Raw genomic sequence first — 26187 nt, forward strand, 5'->3', positions numbered from 1 at the left:
AGCCAGTGAGCAGGGTGGGAATGGCAGTGTAACAACTGTGTCTGGCTGAGCTCTTATACTGCTGCTTGCCCTGGAGACTGAAGTGATCCTCAAGTGTCCTGAAATGTGTAATGCATTAAGGGACTGGAGCCTGTCTGTTTTCACGGCAACATTTCTGTGCTCCGCGTGTAAATGGTATTCCTGAATCAAAACTGTGTCCCTATACTTAATGTAGTTTGATTTTGTTTTTCAAATATCACACAAAACAACCAATTTGTTTTTGAACGCTTTATGACTCTGTTTATAAGTAAATTTGATTAATATAGATCAAGGCTTTCCTGAGGAGTGATGTTGGTTATTTTCTGTTTGTCTTCATTTCAAGTTGTGCTTGGTTCTCTGGGAGCCCTCCCCCTCCTCCTTCAATCGTTGAGTTGAGGTTCCCTGCAGGGGAGCAGACTCCACATTAGTCATTTACTTCTGTGCTTAATTGAAGCCTTCTGGGGCTAATAAATGTCAAGTCATGAATATGCATCAATTTAGGGTTAAGGTTTAAGATGTGATGGGGGCTATCCAACTAAAGACTTCTTGTAATAAGAAATGCATGGTGGAGTATGGTGGATAGATTAGATGAAGCATTTGAAGGATGTAACTTTTGCCATTGCCCCAGACGCGCTCCAGGGCTACCTCTGCTTTTATTAGGTAGCAGAAACAACACCTCAGTTTTGCACATTTCTGGTCATGTGATGCACCTTTTGGGCCTCTGTACAATAGGATATAGATTTTAGAATCTCAAGCTGATCAATCAACAGGAAACCTGTCTGCAAATACTTGCTGGTAGACAAGAGAAATATATCTGAAAGATGTGAATCTTGGTGCTTTGGTCTGTGTGTTAGTGGACCTTAAAGTGACAGCTGTAGCATGTGGTATGTGAGACATTAGGTTATTAAATTTATAGAATGCACACTGTTATGTGTGCCTGAAAGATTATTTTATTTATCTCAACTATAATTGACCTAAGTTGTCAAAATGATGCAGAATGAATCTGTTTATGTGTTGTATTTAAGTCTAAAGAATTATTTTGTGATTTGAGTGGGCAATAGAAGAATTTATCTCACAAGTAGTTTTAAAAAGTACTTGCACTCCATCCTCTCAGGTTGATTTGATGGCGGTCAGACTTTGTGAGGTGTTGGTTACCACACTTGATTAGCTCAGGGGTAGCGTTAGGCATCTCTTTATGATCTTAGAGAAATTCAATTTCAGATACAGGCAACTTTATTATATCTGAATTCTGATTTAGTGCCAGAGCCATTTGCGAGAAAGCAATTTTCTAAATATTACCAAAACCCATGCATGCTAGTACTGACAGATGGTTGGAAGATAGACATTAAAATGGTCCACTTTAACAGTTTATGTTGGATTTGGTTGCTGTTGTTGTGTTTAGATTAATAAAAGGAAAGCAAATGACAAAATTCATGTATTTTGAAATGTAGACAATACTGGTGTATAATGAAATCAAACATACATTATATACTCTATTTCTCCATGTCAATTTTTGTTACAAACTGTCAACTGACACTGAGAAAAGTAAATATAAATGAGCTCATTCCTAAGCAAATACCTAGAGCTGACATAGTAATGCCATTATGAAGCTGCTTTTTTGTCTCTTCCTACCCTCCCCCTGGAGAAGTCAACATCAGAGCCTTAAAACTCCAAAGTTTTTGTTCTGCTTTGCTCTTTCAGCTTACTCCCTTGAGACAATTATGGTCCTAGCTTTTCTGTTGTTTTCATATTTAATGGAATACACTTTTCTTCTACTGAAAACTACACAGTAGTGGAAGGGGGGATTTGAGGTAGTGGAGCCTGTTCTTTTTCTTACAGAGATTGTAATATGGCAACTACAAACCATGAATTAATGAGTTTAACAATTATTAATTATGGAAAAATTAGATGTCTTCATTTCTTCTACTGCAATTAATTATGTTATGAATTGTTGATGCTGTTATGATTTTTACAAAATTTTTAAATAGGAGACTAATGTTGTATGCATAACAAGATTGTGGGTTTTTTTTTTCATTATAAGTGATTTCTGGAGTACTTTAGTTATGTTTCTAAGATAATATTAGTCAAATACTAAAAGATCAGTTTCTGTTTTTTGAGGAACATCTTTATTTTTGAAAAAATTACTTTTTCAAAAGACAGGAGTAAAAGCTGAAGAATTAAAATGATTGTAAAAATTAAAATATATAATGCAGTAAGTGACCAAAATGGGGGGAAACAAAAATCCTTATCTATAACTCCTAGGATAATTTGATGTCATTTTCCCAGGTTGACTTACATTTCATGAAAAAGATACCACCAGGAGCTGAAGCATCCAACATCTTAGTTGGTGAGCTGGAATTTCTGGACCGTGCAGTTGTTGCTTTTGTTAGGTTATCGCCTGCGGTGCTGCTTACAGGACTAGCTGAAGTTCCTATTCCAACTAGGTACAGTTAGATTTATTTCTTTTCATGTTTTCCTAAGTACCTCTTGGAGGCACATGTTGTGACCTTCAGCAAATTTCATCTCACTATGAGTTAAGGACATCTTTCTACTTGCAATTTAATTATGTATATTCAGGAACATACATAAATATGTGTATGCATATTCTGACGCATGCTGTTAATGTGTGATTAGATTTATTCTTCTTGGAAGTGGAAAATATAGTTTGTCAGTTTACAGCATGGGATTAGTAATTTACGAACTCTTAAGTCTGTAGATGAAATACTAGGAAAAAGCTGCAAAGCAAGGTGGTAGAACTTTCATCTGGAACTGAAATTAATCTTGTGATGCTGCAGAATTAAGTCCAGAAGAAAAAAATGGTGAAAGGGGTGTTTAAAAGGAAAAATTCAAATTATATGGTTTGATTGGCTAGGGATTGTTAATGGATGAAGAACATGCTGTGAATATGCTCCTCTAAAACTCTGTGGATACTTGCATGAAAGGAAATGTAACTTTTGACCGTACATTTTTATTAGATTATATTTTTCTTAGATGAATTTTTTTCTCATGAAGTATTTTGGCATTGAGGACAATTTATGAGGAATCGTTTTAATTTCTAAAATATACTTTGTAGCCGAATATTAAGCTTCTAAAAAAGATCTTCAAATGCATTGTTGTCTGTAGGGGCTAATTTGTATCAAAGGTCTATCTAATTCTCCCATATCTAAATTCACTGGCTTAACTATTATGCAGCCTCTCAACTGTTTTGTTGGTTTGGCTTTGAGTGCATGTATTCTGCCTCTCTTTCTTCTTCTTTGAGTGCATGTATTCTGCCTCTCTTTCTTCTTCTCTATCCCTGTTTTTATAAAAATAGAATTTCATCAGAAGACAATACTATATTGCAGATATTTATGGCCTTCATCTAGGAGATGAAATGCTCAGACTCTGATTCTTGCTCACAGTCAGATAAATAGTATAAAATTTGCTTTAATTTTTAATTTCTTTGAAATTAGGTAGTACTAGTATGTACTAGTAAAAGACTCTAGGTCTTTTACTTGTACATGTGTATATGAGTCACTGAGATACTGAGTTAAATTTTTAAAATAACAGGAGCTTTTTTCTGCATAACCTCTCCCACAAAGAAACCCATGACAATGAAGACAGTACAGATGTCTTGATTTTTGGCCTAGAGAAAATTAAGGAATTAAAAATTAGGATAATTGATATTTTTTGCAAAATACTTGGTTTAGAAATAATTTATTAGTTTTCATTATAAAAAGTTGTTTTTGCATTTTTATAAACCTGGAAACACCAATTATTTCATCTGAACTCATCCTGTGCATTTTAAAGAACCACAAGCCAAGAGTAGAGGTTAGAGTCGTCTTAATGGGAGGAAAGATGAATTAAAAAATATTTTCATTCAGAGGTAACTTCAAAATCAGAAAAAATGAAATAATACTACTGTAACTACAGTGAAATCATTAGTTCCATGATATTAACAGAATTAACATTAATGTTTTCTGTACGTAGTTTATATCTGCATATGTTTATTATGTAAGGTAAGGTTTGTTACATAATGGGGTTTTGATAGTCTTAATCACAAGTCTAATTGTGAAACTTATGATATATTTCTATAAGTTATTTAAATGTACTTTTTAACCAGAGCTTCATGTTTAAATGTTTATCTGAGGATCTTGAAGGAATATTATACATGGTACTTGATTTGGGATTTTTTTATAGTCCAATTTTCAAATAATTATTTCGGTAGTATGTATAGTAACTAGCATACCTTCCTTTTACATATTTTCATTTAACTTCTTCTTTCAGATTTTTGTTTATTCTTCTTGGGCCATTGGGTAAAGGGCAACAATATCATGAGATAGGAAGATCAATTGCAACTCTGATGACAGATGAGGTAATTTTATTCTTGATTTGGCTGTAGTCATTTTGTAATGACTGAAGGGATGTAATAGAGAACCTGGAATGTGGAACTGCCCAGTTGAATTGACGCACAGATAGAATTCAAGTTTTTTTCGCCATTTGATAACTGTTCAGATTATGCTGCCAAGAGATAATAAAATGAGAGCTGAGCCTAACGTGCAAGAGCATCTTCATTGAGAAGGGACCATTGTGAAATATTTGGTGTGTTTCTTTTCTCATCTCTTTTTCCTCCCACATATGCCTCTTTGCTTTTCATAGGTGTTCCATGACGTTGCTTACAAAGCAAAAGACCGCAATGACTTGGTGTCTGGAATTGATGAGTTTCTTGATCAGGTTACAGTTCTCCCTCCTGGAGAGTGGGACCCAACAATCCGAATAGAACCACCTAAAAATGTTCCCTCTCAGGTTTGTGCTTGTAAAATTCAGGTACATTTTAAAGACCGTGATGAAGTTTTGCTGAGTAGAATTAAGTCTAAATAACTTCGCATTTAGCAAAGTTGCTATATAGAAATATTGTATGTTTTTTCTTGTTTGCTACTTTGCTTTAAGAAAATTGTTGTTTTGAAAATAGTGTAGTGATGACAATCAGTGTAGTTCAAAACTATGTCTCTCCTGAATAAAGGCAGATGGATCTAAAGATCTTAACTTCAAGGTTGATTGGTAATAAGCATGTTTGATTATTACAAACAGCTGTAGTTTGCTTTTATTCTAAACTTATTGCTATATCTTTGTTTTCTGAAACAGGAGAGACAAAAAAGCTTAAATATTCTGTTGTGTGTCCTCCTGGAGGACACACAATATTCTGTTGTGTGTCCTCCTGGAGGTGCTTAGTTTTTCTCTGAAGATGACTCAGAAGAAGAAAATATTGTGAAAAAAAAGAAATTTTTTTTTTTCTTGTTGGCATTTTTATAGTATTACATGATTATGTCTAAGTATTGAGTGCAGGCTGTTATTGAATGGTGGCTATTCAAAAAGCTCTTCAATCATTATCTATTCTTCTATTCTTTGATAGTTGTAATCCATTTTGAATAATGTGATGCACTTTTAGCCATATAACGTACAATTTGTTATTCATAATTCTTTTCAAAAGGTGCTGCTCATTATGCAAAGTTGCTAGTGAAGTCAGAATACAAAGGCCTGATAAGAGCAAGAAATGATCAAAGCAGCATGGCATACTGCTCTTTAAAAATGCTTTCTCATAACAAGATTTTTCTGAGATGAATTCTTTAAATTTCTTAGACCACCATTCCTTCTACTTTTTCTGGTTATGCAGCTCCTCTACTGCTTATGAAAAGGTTATGCTGATGAATCTTACAATAAAATTTAAATGTTCAGTTTGTCAAGTTTTGAAGTCTGTTTTTGTTTTTTTTTTATTTTTTTTGCTAGATATTTGTTTGGTTGTGAAAATCTAAGAAAAGTATCTTTCCTTCCTGATAGGAGAAGCGTAAGATTCCAGGAGTACCAAATGGGACTGCAGCTCATGGGGAACCAGAACATCCTGGAGGACACTCTGGACCAGAATTGCAACGCACTGGAAAGTTAGTGAAAACATAAGTGTCCCAGATGTTGCCCTTTCAAAAGAACAATAGTGGTCTGGTTCTATTGTAAATGACCAGTTTGGCACATGATCTTTTTCAGGCCTTATTCCTCATTAGCGTCCCACAAAGCTGAAAAAGATAGTACTTCTGAATTTCTTCAGAAAAGAAGAGGGCAAAAAAAATGGAGTATTTACATTATAATTACAGAAAGCTCTTTATTATTTATAGAGGTCAGATCACTATTGAACTCAATTATTTTCTATTTCTGAATGAAGAAAAAGTTGGAAATAGGCTTATCACAAATTATTCTTACAAATATTTTGTTGTTGAGGTTACTGTTTGTGAAGCTCCAGTGTTTCTTTTCTTGCCTCAGTAAGCCATGATATGCCCTGGTACATGAGGCTGTGGTTACTGTGATGGCTGCAGCATACACACATCTGAAGGAAGAGTTTGTCCCAAATAAGACAATACATACATTCTTAATATATTGTGAAGTAAGCCCATCAGCAGTCAGTGTCTGCCTTTAGTGCAGTATCATCATGCAGGTAGCTGTGTGCTAGGCAGTTTTGTTACTTTGCTGCCTCTTGATAATTAACTATTATTCCTACCTGCAGTGTTGCTGTTTGTAGTGTAGTAGAGGTTGGTAATGGTCAGCCAGTCTGTAAGTTATACTTTTGCTGGTGAACCTGGTGTTGGTTGCTTGCAGGATCATTTGTGTTTAGGAGGTGGTAGCACTGTCTCCTCTACCTCAGAGCTGACTGGTATCAGATACATTTGAGAAAAAGAGCGCTGTGAGAAATTTGCTTTAACTTAATTACATACTGTAAAGGAATGCCTGATTCTAAGTTTTTTATTATATTTAGCATAATGTAAATGACAAGATATGAGTTCTTGTCCATGAAAATTTCTAGCCTAGATTTCATCCTATTGTCAAATGTATTTAGGAAGAGTTTTGCAAGGAATATGATGTGCTCTATATGTGGGAATGTAGGTAAATGTGCAATATAATAGCTCTCTGATAAAACAAATAAAAAGAATTATTTCACAAAAGTACTGGGGCTTTATGCATGGGAGCTAACAACTGTTCAGAAGTTTTGGGCCTGTGTGATGAAGTTTTTAAATAAGAAAATTCTTTTGTTATAAAACAATTTCCTGATTAAGCTTATCAGGACAGGGTTCCCAGAACCTTTATTCTGGGGAAGGATGAATTTAAAGGGTACATTTCATTTGATTAAGGAAGAGTATCTTCTCTGCAGCTGCTAAGGAATTCTGTGGAAGAAAGTTCAGTCAGCCTTCTTCATAAATTTTCTATTTTATTTTTAGATTTTTTGGTGGATTGATTTTAGATATAAAAAGAAAGGCTCCATTCTTCTGGAGTGACTTCAGGGATGCTCTCAGTCTACAGTGTCTGGCATCGTTTTTGTTTCTCTACTGTGCTTGCATGTCTCCTGTCATCACGTTTGGTGGTCTACTGGGAGAAGCAACTGAAGGTCGTATAGTATGTGTTAAATCTGAATTTTTTAAAACAAACTTGCATTGCTAGATTCATGGTTAGTATTTATATTTTTTACTGTTCCAAGGGGATAAATATATATTAAAATCTATTTTTATATTTTACATATTTTTTATATTAAAAATATATTTAAAATGTATTTATTTCATTATTTAGAAGTCTATAAATCATTATGTTGCAAAAAAGAACCAGTTGGAAAACTTATACACACTTCTCTCTCTGTTTCATATTCAGAGTGCAATAGAATCACTGTTTGGAGCGTCCATGACTGGAATTGCCTACTCTCTCTTTGGTGGACAGCCTCTCACTATACTTGGCAGTACAGGACCAGTTCTAGTGTTTGAGAAGATTTTATTCAAATTTTGCAAGTAAGTGACATAGAGCTATTTAAAATTTCTAACATATTATAAGATGTAGTAGTTTAAAGTGACATTTATAGAATCTTCCTAAGCAAGGTGAAGACTGACTTCATTAATTTATTCATGTACCTACTGATGTTTGAGGCGAGTGAGATCATAACATACACAATTACTGAAGTCTTTTTAGGTAAAATTAGGAACATAGAACAATGAATTCCAGGAGAATTCTGCAGAATAAGATCAGAGGGTTCTTTTCAAGTGAACTGCTTAGTCTGAAAATTATGCTTTGACTGGAACAAGTGAATCGTTGATCATGAAGAAAAGTTGAAGAGTTAGTTCCACTTTTTGCCTCCCTCCCTGCTTCTTGCCCTCTTTCTGAAGAGCCAAAATTCTGAAGTTCCCAAAATTGCTCATTCTTATACTAAGCATATTTTGGAGTCGCTTCTTCATCTAGGAAACTGGACAAATGATTAACCGTGTTGTTTATTTATTTTTTCTTTAGAGAGTATGGGTTATCATACCTTTCCCTGAGAGCTAGCATTGGTCTGTGGACTGCAATCCTGTGCATCATCCTTGTTGCAACTGATGCAAGCTCCCTGGTCTGTTACATTACCCGGTTTACTGAAGAAGCTTTTGCTTCTCTTATCTGCATAATTTTCATTTATGAGGCCTTAGAGAAGCTATTTCATCTCAGTGAGACATATCCAATCAACATGCATAATGATTTGGACCTGCTGACTAAGTACTCGTAAGTACGATCTCTTAACACTGTTTGTTGGTTTTGTTTTTTGTTTTTTTCATAAATGGTGAAATCTTTGGAAGGAATGCAACCGGTGTGCAGCAGGATAAGTTTTCAGTTGCTGTGAATATAATATGTGGGAGCTATTGAATTAGGCATGATTCTGGCATATAGAAATAGTAGCTACTGGAGATATGTACTGTAATTTAAGTAAAAAAATTATTGGAATTTTGGAAAGCTACTCAAATGAAACCTGGAAATCTTAGAATAATAATAATTTAAAAATCACCTTTAGTTTTTTATTCTCATTTTTATTTAATCAAGTGCAACTCAGTGGCCTCTTACTATAACCTTGCATTGGTACTTTATAATATTTTATATCATATTTCTGTCTTTTTTTTTTTTTTTCCAAATTGAAATATTGACCTATCTAAAAACTTGATGCGACTCCTTCATTTTAATCCAAATGGCAGTAACTCTGTGAGAACTGGAGTGGATTCAGAATTGTTAGGTGCCTCTCTGTAGTGCTTGATTTTATCATAATCACTTTGTTCATAATTACAAGATTTTTAACAGGACTGCATTTGTATAGCTTGACTGTGGAGGTTTTATAAGCCTTTTTGGATAAAGGGTATTATCACTGGGGAATAGAAAAATAATTGTTTTAATTGATATAATTTCATTTTGAAGTAAAAATTCAGGATTGTTTCTGTGATATCAGAAGAGTTGGTAAAGGACAAGATCCTAGTTGGGCTTGAAGCCAATTAAGTCTGGTCACCTCAGGAAATCAAATGTCATTGAAAAGCATTTTCAGAGAAGATTCACCCTCAGAAATATCTTTATTTCACTGAACCCTTTTGAACACTGCGTGTACAGAGTGGAGCCCCCAAAAAACAATGCTTGATCAGTGCCACATCTTTTGTTCACTGGAAAAACAGGAGTGTCTCAACCAAATGTCTCATTTGCATTTTAAGCTGGGAGAAACAACACAGCAACAGAAAAAATATTTGAATTTTGTGCATGCTATCATCGCTAGTAAAATAGATGATAAAACCTGAATCCAAATGTGCAGTAAATACTTTAATAAATGGAACAGACTGAATTATTGTAACAGCAGTTCTGCTGTGACGTGTTCTGTCGTGCCGAAAAAATAGTACTTCTGTCTAACAGCTTGACTGGTAGTTAAAGTAATATTAACTTGAAGAGAAAGCAATAAACATCACAAATAAAGCATGCATACAGTTGAAGTTACATCCCGATATCAGTTAACATCACTTAACCTCTATGATGTTGATACTTTTACTCTAAAGAGCCTTATGTGGTACAGTGTATGTGTGTTGTTTTTTTTTCCTGTACCACCTCAAAGTAGTCATGGCAAAGGGAAAGGGATATGATGTTCTTGCAGTGTTTTTGACAAGCTGAAATACTATGAAGACAAAAATTTATTCAGAAACCACTTAGCAGGCATAGCTAAGTTATTAAAATATGTAATGAAAAAAATAAATGAAAATAGGGATATGGATCCCTGGTTAGCTAGGTTTATTTGTATTTAGGTGTGAATCGATCTCAGATTACAGAGAAAAATTCAAAGTTTTGCTTTGCAGTGCAGTGATAGCTATCTCCATATTTTATGATAAAGTTTTACTGTTCTCCTCCTTACATTTACAAATTAACATTTGTTTTTATTCAAAATGCCTTTCACTGATCAGAATCCAACAAATTAATTGTTTCTGTGATACATAGTGTTTTGTAGGGGCAGTGATTCTCCATCTTACTCCTGCTGTGATTTTTTCACTTTTTAAATAATATGCTGGGTGAAAAAGACTCGAACTTTTCAAGTAAATAAGAGTCTAATTAACAAAAAATAACAAATTTTGCATTAAGTTACATTTCAGCTTTTTCATTCAGGTAGCAAATCTAGTTTTCTCAAATGTTGCGGAGTTGGAAAACCCACAGAGCTTGAAACTTTGCCTAAGTATGAATATAAAAGCATGACAATTTTTAAAAATCAGCAGTTTGGAATATGACTTCAAAATAACATTCAAGGAAAAGAAATGTTCAGTCTAGCAATTCAGGGAGTCAGCACTGTATTTCAAGTATGTAATAGGGATGTTTCTCCTAAGCTTCAGTGCTATGTACCTTCAATTTTCATCTTTCTGAGAAAGCATTTGTAGTTCATTTGCTTTCAAGTAAATGGAAACACTTCCTTGTTTCTATATTCCTGCTTTCTTCCAGGGAAAAGCCTCTCCCTTCCTTCCATATTCCAAAGACCAATTGTTTTCTGTTAATAATCTGGTTCCTTCAGCTTGTTTTCTCATTGTCAGGAGGAGTTTAAGAGACTGATTTTTCTCTTTTCAGCATCTCTGATGTTTGTTTTCATCTGACACTATTCTCCTCCATCCCACCAGCTTACCAGTAAAAATGATTATGGAAAATTACTGTTGCTGCTTGGTTCCTTCTGCACAGACAGCCAGGAACAGCTTTTGCTACCCTGAGGCCCTGATTAAATGTCTGTATGTGTCTTCATCAGTTCTTGAAAGATCAGGAAATGAGTATGTTCAAAAACTTACTTGAAGTAAAAATTTCATTTTTGTGTACTTGAAGTGAGGATATTGCTTTCACAAGAAATGAGAAGCTTTTTTTTTTTTTCTGCAGTGTATGAATCCAAATCTTCTATTTATTGTTTAAATGGGTAACAAGCTTGGTCTGAAACTGGTTCTGTCCTTAAAGGACCAGCATACTCTGTTACAGAAGCTAATTAATATCTGCTGTTTGCTAATTAAAACAGCTGTTTGCATTTTTTTTATCATTGGGGATTTTAAAGACAAGTTTTTAATTGTTAGTGAAGCCTTGGCAGTTCTTTAATTAGCAGTGGGCTAACTTCAAAAGGTTCATTTCTCTTTGGATGTTTTGCCAAAGCTTACGCAAAATTACTTCTTGGATCTGCAATTCTGTGCTAAAAAAACCTCAGGTTATACTATAAAATTTCTGTTTTCTGTATTCTCCTTGTTGTCTACTTGAATAAAAAAGAAGATAAATAGGTTAGGGCAATTTGAATATCTTTTGTGTAAGTCGTGAGCTTGCCCTCCTCTCTTACCCCATGGGCTTTCTAAGGATGTTCTAATGTCTGAAGGTAGTCAGTGTGCAATCCCAGTATTGTTGCCTTTGCTGTGGTGAAGAAATGAATTTGACTCAGGAAAAGTCATTGGCATGCTATTAGTATTGTGCTTTGGAGTACTAAAAAGACAAAGAAAAATAATTTTAAATGATATTTTATTTCAAACAGATTGTGTAACCATATTTCAAGTGAGAAAGATGTATTTTTGGTGGGTTTGTCTTCTGTTATCACAGAATCACAGAACTGTTGGGGCTGGCAGGGACCTCCAGAGATCATCTAGCCCAGGTCCCCTGCAGCAGGCTATGCAGGTAGGCATTGAGGTGGGTCTTGAATATCTCCAGAGAAGGAGAACCCACAACCTGCCTGGACAGCCTATTCCAGTGCTCTGTCATGCTTACTGAAGAAGTTCCTTCGAATATTGATGCAGAATTTCCTATGCTCCAGTTTATGGCTTTTTCCCCTTGTCCTGTCCCCACAGGCAGCTGAAAAGAGGAAGGCTATGTTTGTTTGACTCTACACTAAAGGAACTTACAGACATTAAAGGGCAATAGGGCAATTTATTTTTACTCTATTGCAGGAGTTTTTATATAAACAACTGTATTTCTACTTACATTTAAGAGCCAGCAGTGTACTCTTGAAGCCCTGAACTGCACCTCAGGCTGCATCAAAAAAGGCATGACCTGCAGGGAGAGAGAAGTGATTGTCCCCCTCTACTCTCATGAGACCCTTTTTGGAGTGCATCCAGGCCTGGAGCCCCCAGCACAGGAAAGATGTGGAGCTGTTAGAGCAGGTTAGAGAAGGGCCACAAAGGTGATCAGAGGGCTGGAGTACCTCTCATACAAAGATGTGAGGGAACTGGACTTCTTCAGCCTGATGAATGGGGTCCTGGGAGGACCCCATTGCTGCCTTCCAGTACTTAAAAGGAGCTTATAATCAGGAGAGAAACCAACTTTTTGCATAGACTAATACTGATAGGACAAGGGGGAATGGCTTTAAACTGAAAGAGGGGAGATGTAGGTTAGAATTTAGAGGGAAATAGTAAGGCAGTGACACAGGCTGCCCAAAAAAGCTGTGGGTGCCCCATCCCTGGAGGTGCTCAAGGCAGCCAGAGTTGGTTGGTGACAATCTTGTCCACTTCATGGGGTTAGAACTAGGTGGTCTTTAATGTTCCTTCTCACCCAAGCCATTTTATGATGTATATTTGAGGTTGTTACAAAATTCTATCTCAAAAAGGTATCTGTTGTTTCATGGCCTGATTACCACAGAACTAGTTCTAATGCACTTATTTGCTTTATTATACTTTTTTGTTATTTTGTGTTAAAATGTTGGCCTTGATATTCAAGTATTCTTTCTGGAAAATCTGATTTTTTTTCATTTATTTATTTTTTGAACACAGTCTTTAGGATATAGATAATAAAGCATTTTAGAAATAAATCAAAAGGAAAAGGCGATGTGATTTTAAGTGTACTGCTGTGGTACATTTTTTTTCTTTTTAAAACACAGTTTTGAAGGAATTTAAATACATATTTCTGTATGAAATGCATGCACTTTTTGATCTGGATTTTCCCTTCCTTTTTTCTCTTGTTTTCTCTGTGACCTTTTTGTATTTGTCATGCCATTAGCATTTGTAGGTTGGCATAGCAACTCTTTTATTTCTGTGCTCTCCTCCTCCTGCTTTTTCCTACTTCTGCAGCAAACGTATCTCCAGTTTGTGAATTCAGTCTGGAACACTCATACACATCAGTTTTAATGTGTACTTTAAATGTTAGGATATCACATTTTACTAGGAAAGGAGACCCCCTACAATTGTGTGGTTTGAAGATCTTGGATGAAAGGAAAAGGATTTAGAAAAGAAATCTAGTGCTCTCTAAAGGGCAAGCATGTTACAGTAGTTGTCTTTGAACACAGAACATAAATTATTTCTCTAGCTGAAGTTGCTTAGACCTTGGACTTTCTATACCTTCTATTTTTTTTATTAATCTTTTTTTTTTTTTCTACAGGGATAAATTTGTGTTATTTTAATAATTCTTTACCAGAAGTTACTCAATTATTAACAGATTACATTGAATAATTTTAAAGTGATTTTTTTGGCATAGTAATATGCATATTACAATCTGTCTTGGTATTGACATGCACTTAAGAATTAGGAGTAGAAAATCCCACTCTTATATAATGAAGGAGCCAAGATCACGTCAATCTCAGTATCTTTTGCAGGCTACAGAAACCATTGCTTCCAGAAGTCATTGTGAAGATTAGCTTTGTGCATACCAATCTTTGCACAAACAAGTTTTAAATATTTCATTATATGTTTGCAACTTAATTTGCATGCCATAATAATGCATTTACATTGTTATTTTGTATCTGTCTTCCTTGAGTTGCAGCTCCAATGCATGGTTAGTGATTCTAAGCACATAATTTCTCTTTAAGATCCCCAGCATATAATGGAATTCCACTTTATGTAATGATTTCTTTGAACTCAGATATGAATATAGATTTTCTTCACCCATTCTCTATAGATATTTTTTTCCCCCTACAGTTAAGTAACTGTGCTATATACCCAGTTTCTTTCCCCGAGAGTCATAGAATACAATTATAGAACGGCTTGGATTGTAAGGGACTTCAAAGATCTAGTTCCAGCCCTGCTATCACAGGCAGGGTTGCCAACCAGAGTCAGGCATTAGATCAGGTTGCCCACAGCCCCATCCAACCTCGCTCTTGAGCACTTCCAAGGATGGGGTATTCCCAGCTTCTCTGGGCAGCATGTTCCAGCTCCTCACTTCAATGAAAAATTTTCACTGACATGTTTGCTAAATCTCTCTTTTTAGTTTAAAATGGTTCCCCATTGTACTATCACTATCTACCCATGTAAAAAGTTGATTTGTCTTCTGTTTGCAACCTTCCAGTACTTAAAGGGAGCTAATAATGAGGTCTCCTCAGAGCCTTCTCTTCTCCAGGCTGAAGAAGCCCAGCCTGTCTTTGTAGGAAAGAGATGTTTCTGATCATCTCTGTGGCCCTTCTCTGGACCCATTCCAAAAGCTCCACATATTTATATTTTTTTGTGCTGGGGATCCAGGTGCACACATTGTACTTCAGATGGGACCTATAGAATATCCCTCTTATTCCTAGAGCCATTCAATTGCCATCATTTAACTGCTGGCTCTCTTTTTTTCTTGGCAAGCCTTGGAATCCATAAATTTATTTATTTATTGCATTTATTCCAGAACTTCCCTTTCTCTGCTCAAATCCAACTAACTCACTTTATTTTATTTCTCTATTAAGCTTAGTAAATGCTTCATTCTTTCCTATTATCTATTCCTTCTGCTTTGAAACAGGATCTCCTTTTTTTTAAGCAATTCTCCACAACAAATAGCTTCTCTGTACAGTGTAGTCTTAATCTAGAAAAGTTTGCATGCAATCCTTGTATAGTTTTGTTAGAGTATATTTATAGGTATGCTATGCTTGAACAATCAAGAATTAAGCTGACCACATAGCACGTGTATCTCTTTAGGTATTGATTGATTTTATTATTATTTTTCCCCAATATGGAAGTGGGGTGAGATTACAACCTGGCATTATTTCTGAATGAAAGCTTTCAAATGAAATATCAAAACAAGAAACGTCCCACGTAATAACACTGACTTTCTTCCTGATGAAGTCTATGTATAGCATAATATTTTTACAAGCGCATAGTCTGCACTCTGCACCAGGCAGGTGATAGAGCAGCCTTTATGAGAGACAAGCTTGGCTAACAAAACTACAGTATTGATTATAAATCTGTTTTCTAGACTTTCCACTTAGAGGGGCAATCTTCTTCTTACACACTATTCATAGAAACCAAATTCTTTGTGATTTCTTCACTGTAATATCAGATGTCTGATGTAGATACATGTTTCTGTTTATGTGTATGAAGTGATGTGGAGTTATCTAGATACTTTTCTAGGCTTTTCTGTTTTCCTCTTCAACTTCTCCAACTAAATTCTATATACTTCAAAATTTATGGAATATACTTGATGTCTACTCATGTTTGTGATTGTCAGAGACAGACTACTTAACTTAATGACTCAATAGTCTTAATCAGGATGGCAGATCTCATTAATAAATGAAGAAAATAATTTCATCTTGCCCTGACAGCTGTGCTTTGAAAGGATTTCATGATACTGAGAATAGAAATTAACTGACAAGACCATTTCCCATCAGTATTAATTATTTTGCTTCCAGTCTCTCCTCCACTGAGACTTTAGTTTCATCATTATGAATGCTGACATGAGAAGGAATATGTGAATACAGTGCCACAGATCTACAGGTGTTGTACATATGGGGCAGCAGGGTATGCGAGTGTGATGCTGTTGTGGCTTTTGTGTAGCAGATGTTAGACAAACAGAAGGACTCTTCAGTGCTCATAAGACTCATGTAAAAATAGTATGTATTTGGAGACAATATAAACATGCATGGCATTATAACACTGGACTTGTCTTCAGTCTTTTAAATGCAGTGTTAGCAAGCCTGATGTGCACATTCCAGTAGTTTGCTTTTAAAATGAAATTAGTGATTTATCTTCCGTTTCTTACTGTGTTCTTATTCTGTCCGTTATGTGATTAATGCGCAGTGTATTTGTAAAGCAGAGTTTGTTTCTTAGGATAAAATCTTCCTACTCATTACCAAATATGTGTTCTGATATTCAATGACACATATTATTTAAACAAGCACATTTTGTAGTGTATTCGTCATACTTGCCTGCTTTTTTTATAATATAAATATTCAAATTAAGCAAATCTCATTATCTTTCTAAAGCAAGCTCAAAAATATTTTCCTCTTCTACAAAGGGGAAATGGTACATTAGCTAATTGCGAAGAAAGTGCAGTTGCACCTTTTATAGAGCAAAGTCTTATCTAATATTAATATGTGTAGCTTATGGTATGTGCATGTGGGAAAAATAGGATCTCTGTAAATTGAGCCTTGCAACTTGAATAAAATTGTTAGTAGTTAGCGCTTCCCAGCCTTGAAAACAAAATACTATAAATTGACAGTTGCATGGGAATGACTGAGTCTTCCAAAGGAGTTGCACCAGTTGAGCATTTTTTATTTACTCAGGAAAACACTGTGAAGGACTCTTGTTTGAACATTTGATATTGTCTGTGATGGCAGCAGAATGAGCAAGCACCATGCTGCACTGTGTGGGTAGGAGGATGCACGTGGTGGGCTTAGGAGCTTCATAAACACATGGAGAATAAAGAACTTCAAGAATTGGGATGAGAGGTGGAAATGAGAGGGATTCTTGAACCACACCTATGTTAATTTCAATCAAGTAGACAAGCCTAGGGAGCAAGTTTTTGGTTTTTTTTTGTTAAACAGTCAGAATTGAGTGGTTTTATTCTAGAATCTTTCATCTGACTAGTTGCTGAATGACAATGATGTTTAAATTTTATTGCTGATCTACAAAAAAGAGAAGAACTTTTTATATAATATAATCTGCTAACCTGTATTAGTCATACAGGCCATCTTTTTGGTGCTAATAGTGATAGTATTAACTGTTTCTTTTAGGGAACAATGAAGAACACTGCTAGTTATCTGAGATGACCTGAAGCTTCTGTTGTTAAATCCTATCTCTGCTCATTGATAACAGATTAAGATGTTGAAAATTTTGTGCATAGTAAAGTTACAATGGCTGCCTCAAGTTAAAAATAAATAACTTAAGAAACAAAAGCAAAAATTGCTGGGAAAAATGGGAAATGTAAGGAGGATGTGAGGACACAGAAGGGAAGAAGTTTAGCTTAAGTCCTTGTCTTCCTCATCCTGATTTGCTTGAGCACTGTAGAAGATGTAAAGACAGTAAAGACTCCTTACCATGCTTATTTTTCCATCTAGCAGTTTAGGGCCATTATAATTCATTTAAGGCCAGAATCATTCCCTATCTTTTACCATAGCAAAGGTGATTACTGACTCCTTATCACTAAACAGCATGGAAATGTTTTGTGTTGTTCCTGGTCTATTTGAACCTGAGTATGTTGCTTACAGCTTTATATGTAGTCTCTAGTCCATTGCTATAGATCTGCAGTTGGCAATTGTTCAGCACTTTAAACAGTTTTACAAGGATTTAAGCACACTGGAACCTTCAAGAGCCAATATGTATTTACTTATCAGCCTTTTGAATAATAAGGATCAAAAAATAGAAATATGTGTTTGTGTTAACAATTCAGTATATTTTTCTCCTGAGAGCTGACCTCTCCATTAGAGTAAAAAGTAAAAGAGATTAAAACTTTTGAAAACCTTACTTTTCTGGTATGAGTTTCTTTTTGTAGGTCAGTTGTTTTGGGAAATATTCATCATTACAGAATTACATGTATTGGCAGTAGCTAGATTCAAGGTAAAGTTTTTGGTCATTATGGACAGAGTTTGCTCAAGTTACTGTACTTGATGATGAATGAACTGCTGCTGGTAAATGCCCATGAAACTTGGTATAGCCCAGACTTGAAAACTCTGAAGAAGGAAAGTGGTACTGATCTAGCAATAAGCAAGAGGATGATCTCATCTGAAGTTGAATTACTTGAGCTGTTTTGAACTATACCTTCAATTGTGAGACTTACCTAAATGTAAATTTGCAGTTTGCAGCAAGTATAGCTATGCCATATAGTGTTGGTGACATGCACAGTCTTCCCTTCTAGTGAGGAAGAAGTGACTGTGATTGAACAGCCCACGTTACCTTGGCCTACTGTAATCAAACCTCAATGGGCCATCGCCCAGCGTCTGGCCTGTCTGCGATCAGCGGTGGACCTCAGGGGCAGGGAGCTCCTGTGCTCACAGGAAACAATAGTAACCTGAAATAGCCACACTTGTATTGTTGCATGAACATCAAATACTCTCTTGTAATAATGCAGACGTACCATTTATTGACTTATTATGCTACCTTAGCTCACTGCTAGAGATGCACTTCATTTAACCTATTTTGTAATATTTAAAACTACGCATTGAACATGCATCTATTCTGCACTTGGGGCCTGATCCAAAGCATATTGTCTGTTTGAAAGATCCAGTCTACTGCAGTGGCTTTTGGTTCAGGCCCTCTGTTTTTCTGAATGCCATTGCTTTATTTAGTTATTTGTTTTTTGTCCATGGGCTGTAAAGGGTTTTTCTTTCTTTATAAATAACTGCATTTAAAATAAAAGCAAGGAGTTGCACACAGAAAACCTGCATCTCTCTGTATACAGATATTAAATGCAGCTATTTTGTCACATGTATAGTATTGTAATGGAAATACAATAGCACTATTTTGTAGTCAAAATGTAGATGACAGAATTCTATGTATAGAAAATTTTACAAGTTTATATAGGAATCGTCCTCCTGGATTTGTGGAAAGATGTCTGCAGAAAAAAGAATGATATTTTAGCTAAATGAGAAAAGTGATGAGACACTAATGTGTGCTTAATGGTTCTCTGCTATATCATCAGATTTTATCCTTTACCCAGTGACTGAGAATCATGAAAGGAAATGCAGTACTTAATTGCAGCTATCATAAGTGTGTTAAAATACTAGCAGAGTAGATAGTACTACAGATTTTTGAAGTAGGATTAACTTAAAGAGAACTGCAAAGCACACTTGACATCTTGGAACCTGCAGAGTATTCTGCATATTTTGAAGTCTCTGTCAAAGGAAAAGCCTCCCTCAGTTCCTTCAGAGGCTTAAAAGACTTAATTTTTTCTTCAAATTGCCTCTTTGCAGTACTGTCCTCCCACTCTGCCTCTTCATGTTTTGCATGTTAAAATACACAATTTAAAATGAAAAGCATGCTTTTAACATAGCTGTAGGGAGAGGAAAAACAATAGACACAAGTTCACAGTGCCTTTGGTGCTGGTGATCTTGCAGAGCTCTGGCAGTTGACTGGGCACTTAGTCTGGTGTTCTTGCTAAGGCACTGCGATAAAGAAAATGAAACAGTAGAGACAGTTTGCTTTTGGGAAGTGTATCAGCTTGGAGCTGTGCACAGTGTCTAATCCCCATGTAGGAGGGGAGTGGAGTAGGACTGGCACATTCTCAGTATTTAAAAACTGCACTCAGAAGCATCAGAATAGGAGGAAAATAGGTGGAAAACATGCTATGGACAGTAGTTTAAATATGTTAAACACATTACGTACTATATATGCATATGCACCTCACAGCAACTTTTACTCCAGTAATAGCACTAGCTACTGAACTCCAAACTGCTTCAGAGCATGCATTTACTGAATTCGTTTAAACTAAAATTACATGGCAAAGTGGAGCACAATTCTAATTTGTCATAATGTTGATAATTTGGATCCATTTGGTACATCTTTTGTTACTAAGGAAAAGATACTATTTTGTCATTTCAGATGCAATTGTGTGGAACCAGAGCATCCTAGCAATAAAACCTTACGATACTGGCAGGACTACAATATATCTGCATCTGATGTGCCATGGGGGAACCTAACTGTGTCAGTAAGTGAAATACTGGAACTTAGTGAGTAAGGGCATAAGCATGAATGATTCCATCTGTCCTTAATACAGTATATAAATAGAAAAAGTACTGTTTTTTCTGATCCTATTTGTTCAAAGTGTATAATATACTTAACTAAAAAGAGGTTAACATAGACTTTCTAGAATTATCTCTTTTTGCACACATTTTGCTAGATCATTATGCAGTCTTTGGTAGTACACGTTAACGCAAGTATGCTCATTCTGTGCCCTGCTTTAGAAACTCCTTGACACGCTAGTACAAGAGTTTGACTGAGATTAAGTCTAAACATGTCAAATGATAACAGGTTTGTCCTAAATTCTGCCAGATGGCGAAACCAAAGTTCTCTTGTGTAGAAAGAGTTCAGGAGCATTTACTTCCCCAAAAACATTCTTCCAGCTGTTCAGGCTATGAAGGAGAGGAAGGGGAGCCATTTTGCAATGTTTCTGTTCAGTGGCCAAATTTTTCTCTTATCTAGGTCCTGAGTGTTATATATATCGTTTTTATATGAATTAGTTCTCTGAGTGGAAAGACAGGAATAAGCTAAAAACAATATGTTCTCAGAGATACGTTATTTCTACAAATTGCACCTTTTTCTATATTTAAAGGATTTACTAGTAAAGATTATCATTCATTAAAATAACTTCGCAGTTTGATTAAAATGTCATATTGAGGTCTGGCTACCAGTTTTTCTCACAAAGGTAGCATTTCATTGTAAAGCCAAGGAGATGTTAGAACTGAAAGTTCTCTCTATCTCAATAAATTAATAATAACAAAAAAAAAAAACCAAAACCTTATTGTAAGCATAATCAAATGAAGTGCTTAAACCCAATCCAGTCAATCACCTCACTTTTTCTTTCTAAGGCAAAAATGCAGAAGAACTCATGTCTTCCTATCATGAGTTAAGCAAGAGCTGCCTTCCATGACTGTTATGCCTTAATAGAAAAGGCTGCTCCTCAACTCTGTTGGTGTGGTAACAGCAGGGAGAAATTTGAGAACTGCTGGCCTGAGGAATTCCAGCAAACTAGAATGAATATTCCCAAAAATGCAGCACACTCAAAGAGCATCTGTGCAGGGGCAGACTCCTCCTCTCACTTTCTCAGATCTCTGACAGTGTTTTTCAGAGTACATTTGCAGCTGAAGAGATTTAAAATAACAGATTTTGTTTTAACTATAAATGTAAAAGACCAGCTGCATTATATAAAGCCCTTTAAAACTTCTCAAAAGCTTATTACAAAAAACTTGAGTTTAGATGGGTATCAGTGTAACTGGCCATCTTTACCCATGAATCTCTATAGTTGTCAAAGAAATACTCTTTTTTTCATACTTTCATATGTTCATTTCTGTTGCATCATCAGGAAACTTCAATTCTCCTGTTGAAATGCAATAAAAAAGTTATCTTTAAAAATTTGGTCAGCCTCCCTGTGTTAACACATCTATAACCTATTTCATCAATCAAAACCACATCATGTTTATTTGAAGTGTCCTACTATAGATATACTTTTATCTTAATACCTTCAAATCTTCAAATAGAAACTATGGATTTTTTTTCAAGTCAGCCCTTTGTTCAAAGACTAAGTTTCTCATAACATGGCAAGCCACAGTGACCCAGTATGTTTGGAACAAAAAGATCCTGATTTGGCAGGGTATTGCTGTCTGGAGTTGCTGGATGTTGTGTTTCTTTTTGCTTAATATGTGGAGGGGTTGAGTAAGGAGAAGGAAATTTTTATAGCTGCTCTCTATTCCTTAGCTTGTCTCCTTGGAAGAAGTGTAGCAGCTAAGGATGCTATTGGAGAATTACTAGAAATGTTTTCTACTGCACCTGCATGGTTGATCTTAAATTACATTCAGTAAAATTAATACAGAGTTTGGATTTTGCTGTGTTTTGCCCGATCACTTTTTTAAAGCAAAAGGTAATTTGTGGAATGTGCTGCCCTCGTGTGGTATTAAACGTATTGGTCTCGTTTTAAGCTAATAGTGTACATTCGAAGTAGCTTTTCTATCAATTGCTTCGCCTGTAGAGCTAAAACAAAAAGTCATTTCTTGTGGATGTATCAGGAGTGGCCTTTCTCTTGTTTTTTTTTTCTTCCAAACTTTCAAATTGGGAAGTGCAAATCTGTGTTTGAGGCAGAAAATAAATATATGTACATGTTCTATTTTAAATAAATCTAGTTTTATATTAATTATTTATGTTATGTCTTAGTGACTCTATCATCTAAAGTGGCTAAAAATTGTGATTCTTTTGAGGCTTTTTGGAAATACTTTTGAGATCAGATAGAAATACTAGATTTTAATATTTCTAAACACAAGCCTAGTTTACTTGCAACTTAGGAAAGGAATTAGAAAGAAAGTACCAGAATAAGCATGGATATTTTTCAGAACAATACTACTTTGTTCTCTCTGATAGGAATGTAAAAAACTTCATGGAGAATTTGTTGGACGAGCCTGTGGTCACCATGGTCCTTATGTTCCAGATGTCCTTTTCTGGTCTGTCATCTTATTTTTTTCTACAGTAACTCTATCATCCACACTGAAGCAGTTCAAAACTAGCCGATACTTCCCAACAAAGGTGTGTCCCATTGTTTAATTCAGAAGTTGTGGTTAGTTACGTGCAAGCATGAATTGCATTTGTTTTGCAAATTCAGTTTATTGCTGGTAAAGTGGACACTATTATCTGTCATCTGTTAAAAATTTGAACTAGAATAAATATTTTTATCTGTAAGCAAAAAATGGAACTCTGAAGAGAAATAAGTCCTAGTTGGTTCTAAATCATGTAAGTGGTGTGGTTAAAATTGTTGTTTCTCCTGATAGGTACGATCTGTTGTCAGCGATTTCGCTGTCTTTCTCACTATTTTGTCCATGGTTTTAATTGACTATGCCATTGGGATCCCATCACCAAAACTTCAAGTTCCAAATGCTTTTAAGGTAATTTGATGATAAGTTGCACTGCCTGATTATTTTGAAAAAAATATTAGTGCACTACAGTAATTTTCTAGTAATTTTATAATGCTTTTATTGTCAGGAAGTACGTGAATTTGTTGTGCTCACTGAGTGCTAAACAACTGCTCTGAATAATGACCTGTGTAACTTAGTGGCTCTCTTTCCAAATACACCTGAGTCTGCAATATACCAGATGATTATATTACATATGCTTTGTCACCTTTATATTATAGGAAGTCTAGCGTTTTTCTGTTGTTTTATATAGAGAGATTATTTATTCATTTTAAAGAAAATTGAATTTTAGAAATGTTTTTCTGTGTTCTTGTGTACATAGTCCTTAGAGTTCTGACTGGCCATGCATGGTTTTCTTTTTGTAGCCCACCAGAGATGATCGTGGATGGTTTATTACTCCTCTGGGGCCTAATCCTTGGTGGACAGTGATAGCTGCTGTAATTCCAGCCCTGCTTTGTACTATCCTTATTTTTATGGACCAGCAGATTACAGCTGTCATTATAAATAGAAAAGAGCATAAACTAAAGGTATTCCATCAAATTCTTTTCATTGTCATTTTCAATCATGTAACTTCATCTACTCAAGGATGCTCATTTATTTTATATAGCTCTCCTTTATATTGTTATACTTTTTTCCTATTTGTCCATGTGGTACCTATGTCCTCTGTCTTTGACCTTAGAAAAGTCTTTACTGGTGTGATTTGGAACAGAGGTTCTGAATCAAGAAAGTGTTATCTTCAGTGCTTTATTTGTAGTATGATACCAGCTCATCTCAAGAGAAAAATCAGGAAGTTAATCATTTCCTTAAGCACATTAGTTGCCTCTTCAGATATTGATAGTGGTGTTCTGCAGAACGGGTTTTTGAAAGACTGGGGGCATTCTGTAATATGGGATTTTTTTGTTGTTTGTTTGCTCTTCCTTTTAAATAAAAGAGAATAAAACTGAACTTTAGAGGCACAATGGGTTCTTCAAACATAGGATAACTTCTTGCTCAGTTCTCTAACACTTTAGTTGCCTACAGATGGAGAGAGAAAAAGGGACATCACCCCTCTGAAAAACTGTTGGGCAAAATCTAGCAGCAGGTTTCTGTACATGTATATGCAGCAAGCTTAGGCTTTTTTTTGACATAGTTTTAATAAGCAGGAATCCAATCCCAAGTTGCTTTAGCAAATGCATTTGCAACCTTCACTCTGCACTGCCTCTTCTTGGATGATTGTGACATTTGATATGTTCTTTTTTTGCCCTCTTTGTCAGCCTGGCTCTTCATGTCAATCCATAGCATTGCATGTGGTTAACTTGACAGATGCAGGAATTTGCTGCCAAGCTTTGGAATGTGTTTTTTCAGCACTGGCATCTGGGAGTCAGATGGTCCTCCTGGCTGCCCCCTTGTCTTGCTGCGTTTTAGTTTTGCTGGGGTCTGGTGTAGCATCACCTGTTGCTATGCTTCCTTTTCTTCCCATATGTCAGGTTCCTCAGATCATGTATGAATGTGAGGAAATGCTCTCAGATTCTGTATGCATTAGCAGATACATTCCTTATAAATGTGTCAGAAGGTAAAAAAAGGTGTCTCTCTTAGGATTTAGAATTAAGCTCTTTGAGTGCGTTGTGCATGTAACTAATACCTTTGTTTGATGCAGCTCTGAGTTTAAGATATGTCTTTGAAATAAGACTTAAGTGCTTTGGAGGAGTCAGGGAAGGTGGCTGGAGTTACATTTTTAAAATTTTCTTTATTTTATATGAATTCCCCTTTTCAAATAATGTAAGTAAATAAGATGGCATTTTCATGTTACTTACATTTTCATAAACCCAGACACTTCCCATTTTAGAAAAAAAAAAAAAAAAGTTGTCTTCAGAAAGAAATGACTTGTTTGCTTCCAGCTCGTTTCCCCCCTCTTTTTATATACTTCCCATAGCAAATTCTGCATTTCAGTTTTTGGCAGTCTCTGTAGCAAACCTTTCCAAGTTTAGTTTAGTTACTTTTTTTATGTCAAAAGGCATTTGCATGGGTTTGCAGGCAAAGTTTGGTTCAACATATTATTGTTTGCATGAACGTCGCTGCTTCATCAGACCACGACATTGGATTTGATGCCATATTGCAGAATTTTGTGGAGATAAAACATTACCTGACTTTTGAAAGGAAAAATAGCTTGCAGCTAAATGGCATTTCAGGAGCTTTATTAAATCAGAATATAAATGTTCTTTCCAGCTATGTAACAAACATTTGTATGACCAAGTTTGATGCAGATCAACAGCAATTTTCAAATTTGCAAGGAAAGTTGGCTGTGCAGTTGGATAGTCTGCACACTAGCATCCAATGTTATTAAGAGATGAAATGTAGTTAAACTGGAAAAATGTCTGTATCTTTCATTTTCTTGCTATTATCTCATTTATAAATGAGATAAATTGCTGCTTATTATTGGGGCACAGAATTGTTTTGGACTCATGATACATACACTTACTGATAACAGGAATGTGACTAACAAACAAAAAAAGCAGGAACTCAGGAAATCCCCTTAGATAACCGGTTTACCTCCACTACTGCCCCAGCCTGGATACCACTTAGAAGAAGGTGATTTTTTGCTATAAGTCACAGAATTTTAAATCATTTCTAGCTGTTCATTAGGAATGCCTTCCAGGAGTGTTCTCCTTAATGCAGGTGTCATTTTATATCTTTTTTTTTTTTTCTTCTTCCTCTTAAACAGAAAGGGTGTGGATACCATCTCGACTTACTCATGGTGGCAGTCATGCTTGGAGTGTGTTCCATTATGGGGTTGCCGTGGTTTGTTGCAGCCACTGTTCTCTCTATTTCTCATGTGAACAGCTTAAAACTGGAATCAGAGTGTTCTGCTCCAGGGGAACAGCCGAAATTTCTTGGAATCCGGGAGCAAAGAGTCACAGGGCTCATGATTTTTGTACTTATGGGCTCATCTGTCTTTTTGACAAGTATTCTGAAGGTAATTTGGGGGAAATAAGGAAATGCTAAATAATAATGCACTGCGCAGAACATTTCACTGTTGTTACTATATTACTTAATGTCTTTTAAGTAAAGGCATGTTACTATCATGTTTCACAATGATAATCTAAAGTGGAATTCTAATTTTGCAT

The 26187-nt window shown here is 35.5% G+C and overlaps 1 protein-coding gene across 5 annotated transcripts in view; it reads left to right on the forward strand.

Annotated features, from left to right (window-relative positions):
- SLC4A10 (solute carrier family 4 member 10) overlaps positions 1-26187 on the forward strand; it is a 189254-nt gene that overhangs the window by 149381 nt on the left and 13686 nt on the right. For all 5 annotated transcript variants that reach the window (XM_090143851.1, XM_090143852.1, XM_090143850.1 and 2 more), the window contains 12 exons: positions 2305-2462; positions 4285-4372; positions 4657-4803; positions 5836-5936; positions 7260-7434; positions 7684-7817; positions 8311-8556; positions 20010-20115; positions 22539-22700; positions 22943-23056; positions 23449-23610; positions 25785-26036. In XM_090143851.1, the coding sequence (XP_089999977.1) occupies positions 2305-2462; positions 4285-4372; positions 4657-4803; positions 5836-5936; positions 7260-7434; positions 7684-7817; positions 8311-8556; positions 20010-20115; positions 22539-22700; positions 22943-23056; positions 23449-23610; positions 25785-26036 (1845 nt within the window). The remainder of the gene's footprint in view (positions 1-2304; positions 2463-4284; positions 4373-4656; positions 4804-5835; positions 5937-7259; positions 7435-7683; positions 7818-8310; positions 8557-20009; positions 20116-22538; positions 22701-22942; positions 23057-23448; positions 23611-25784; positions 26037-26187) is intronic.

Source organism: Phasianus colchicus, chromosome 7 (assembly GCF_987193195.1).
Source record: "Phasianus colchicus chromosome 7, bPhaCol1.hap1.1, whole genome shotgun sequence".
NCBI lineage: Eukaryota > Metazoa > Chordata > Aves > Galliformes > Phasianidae > Phasianus > Phasianus colchicus.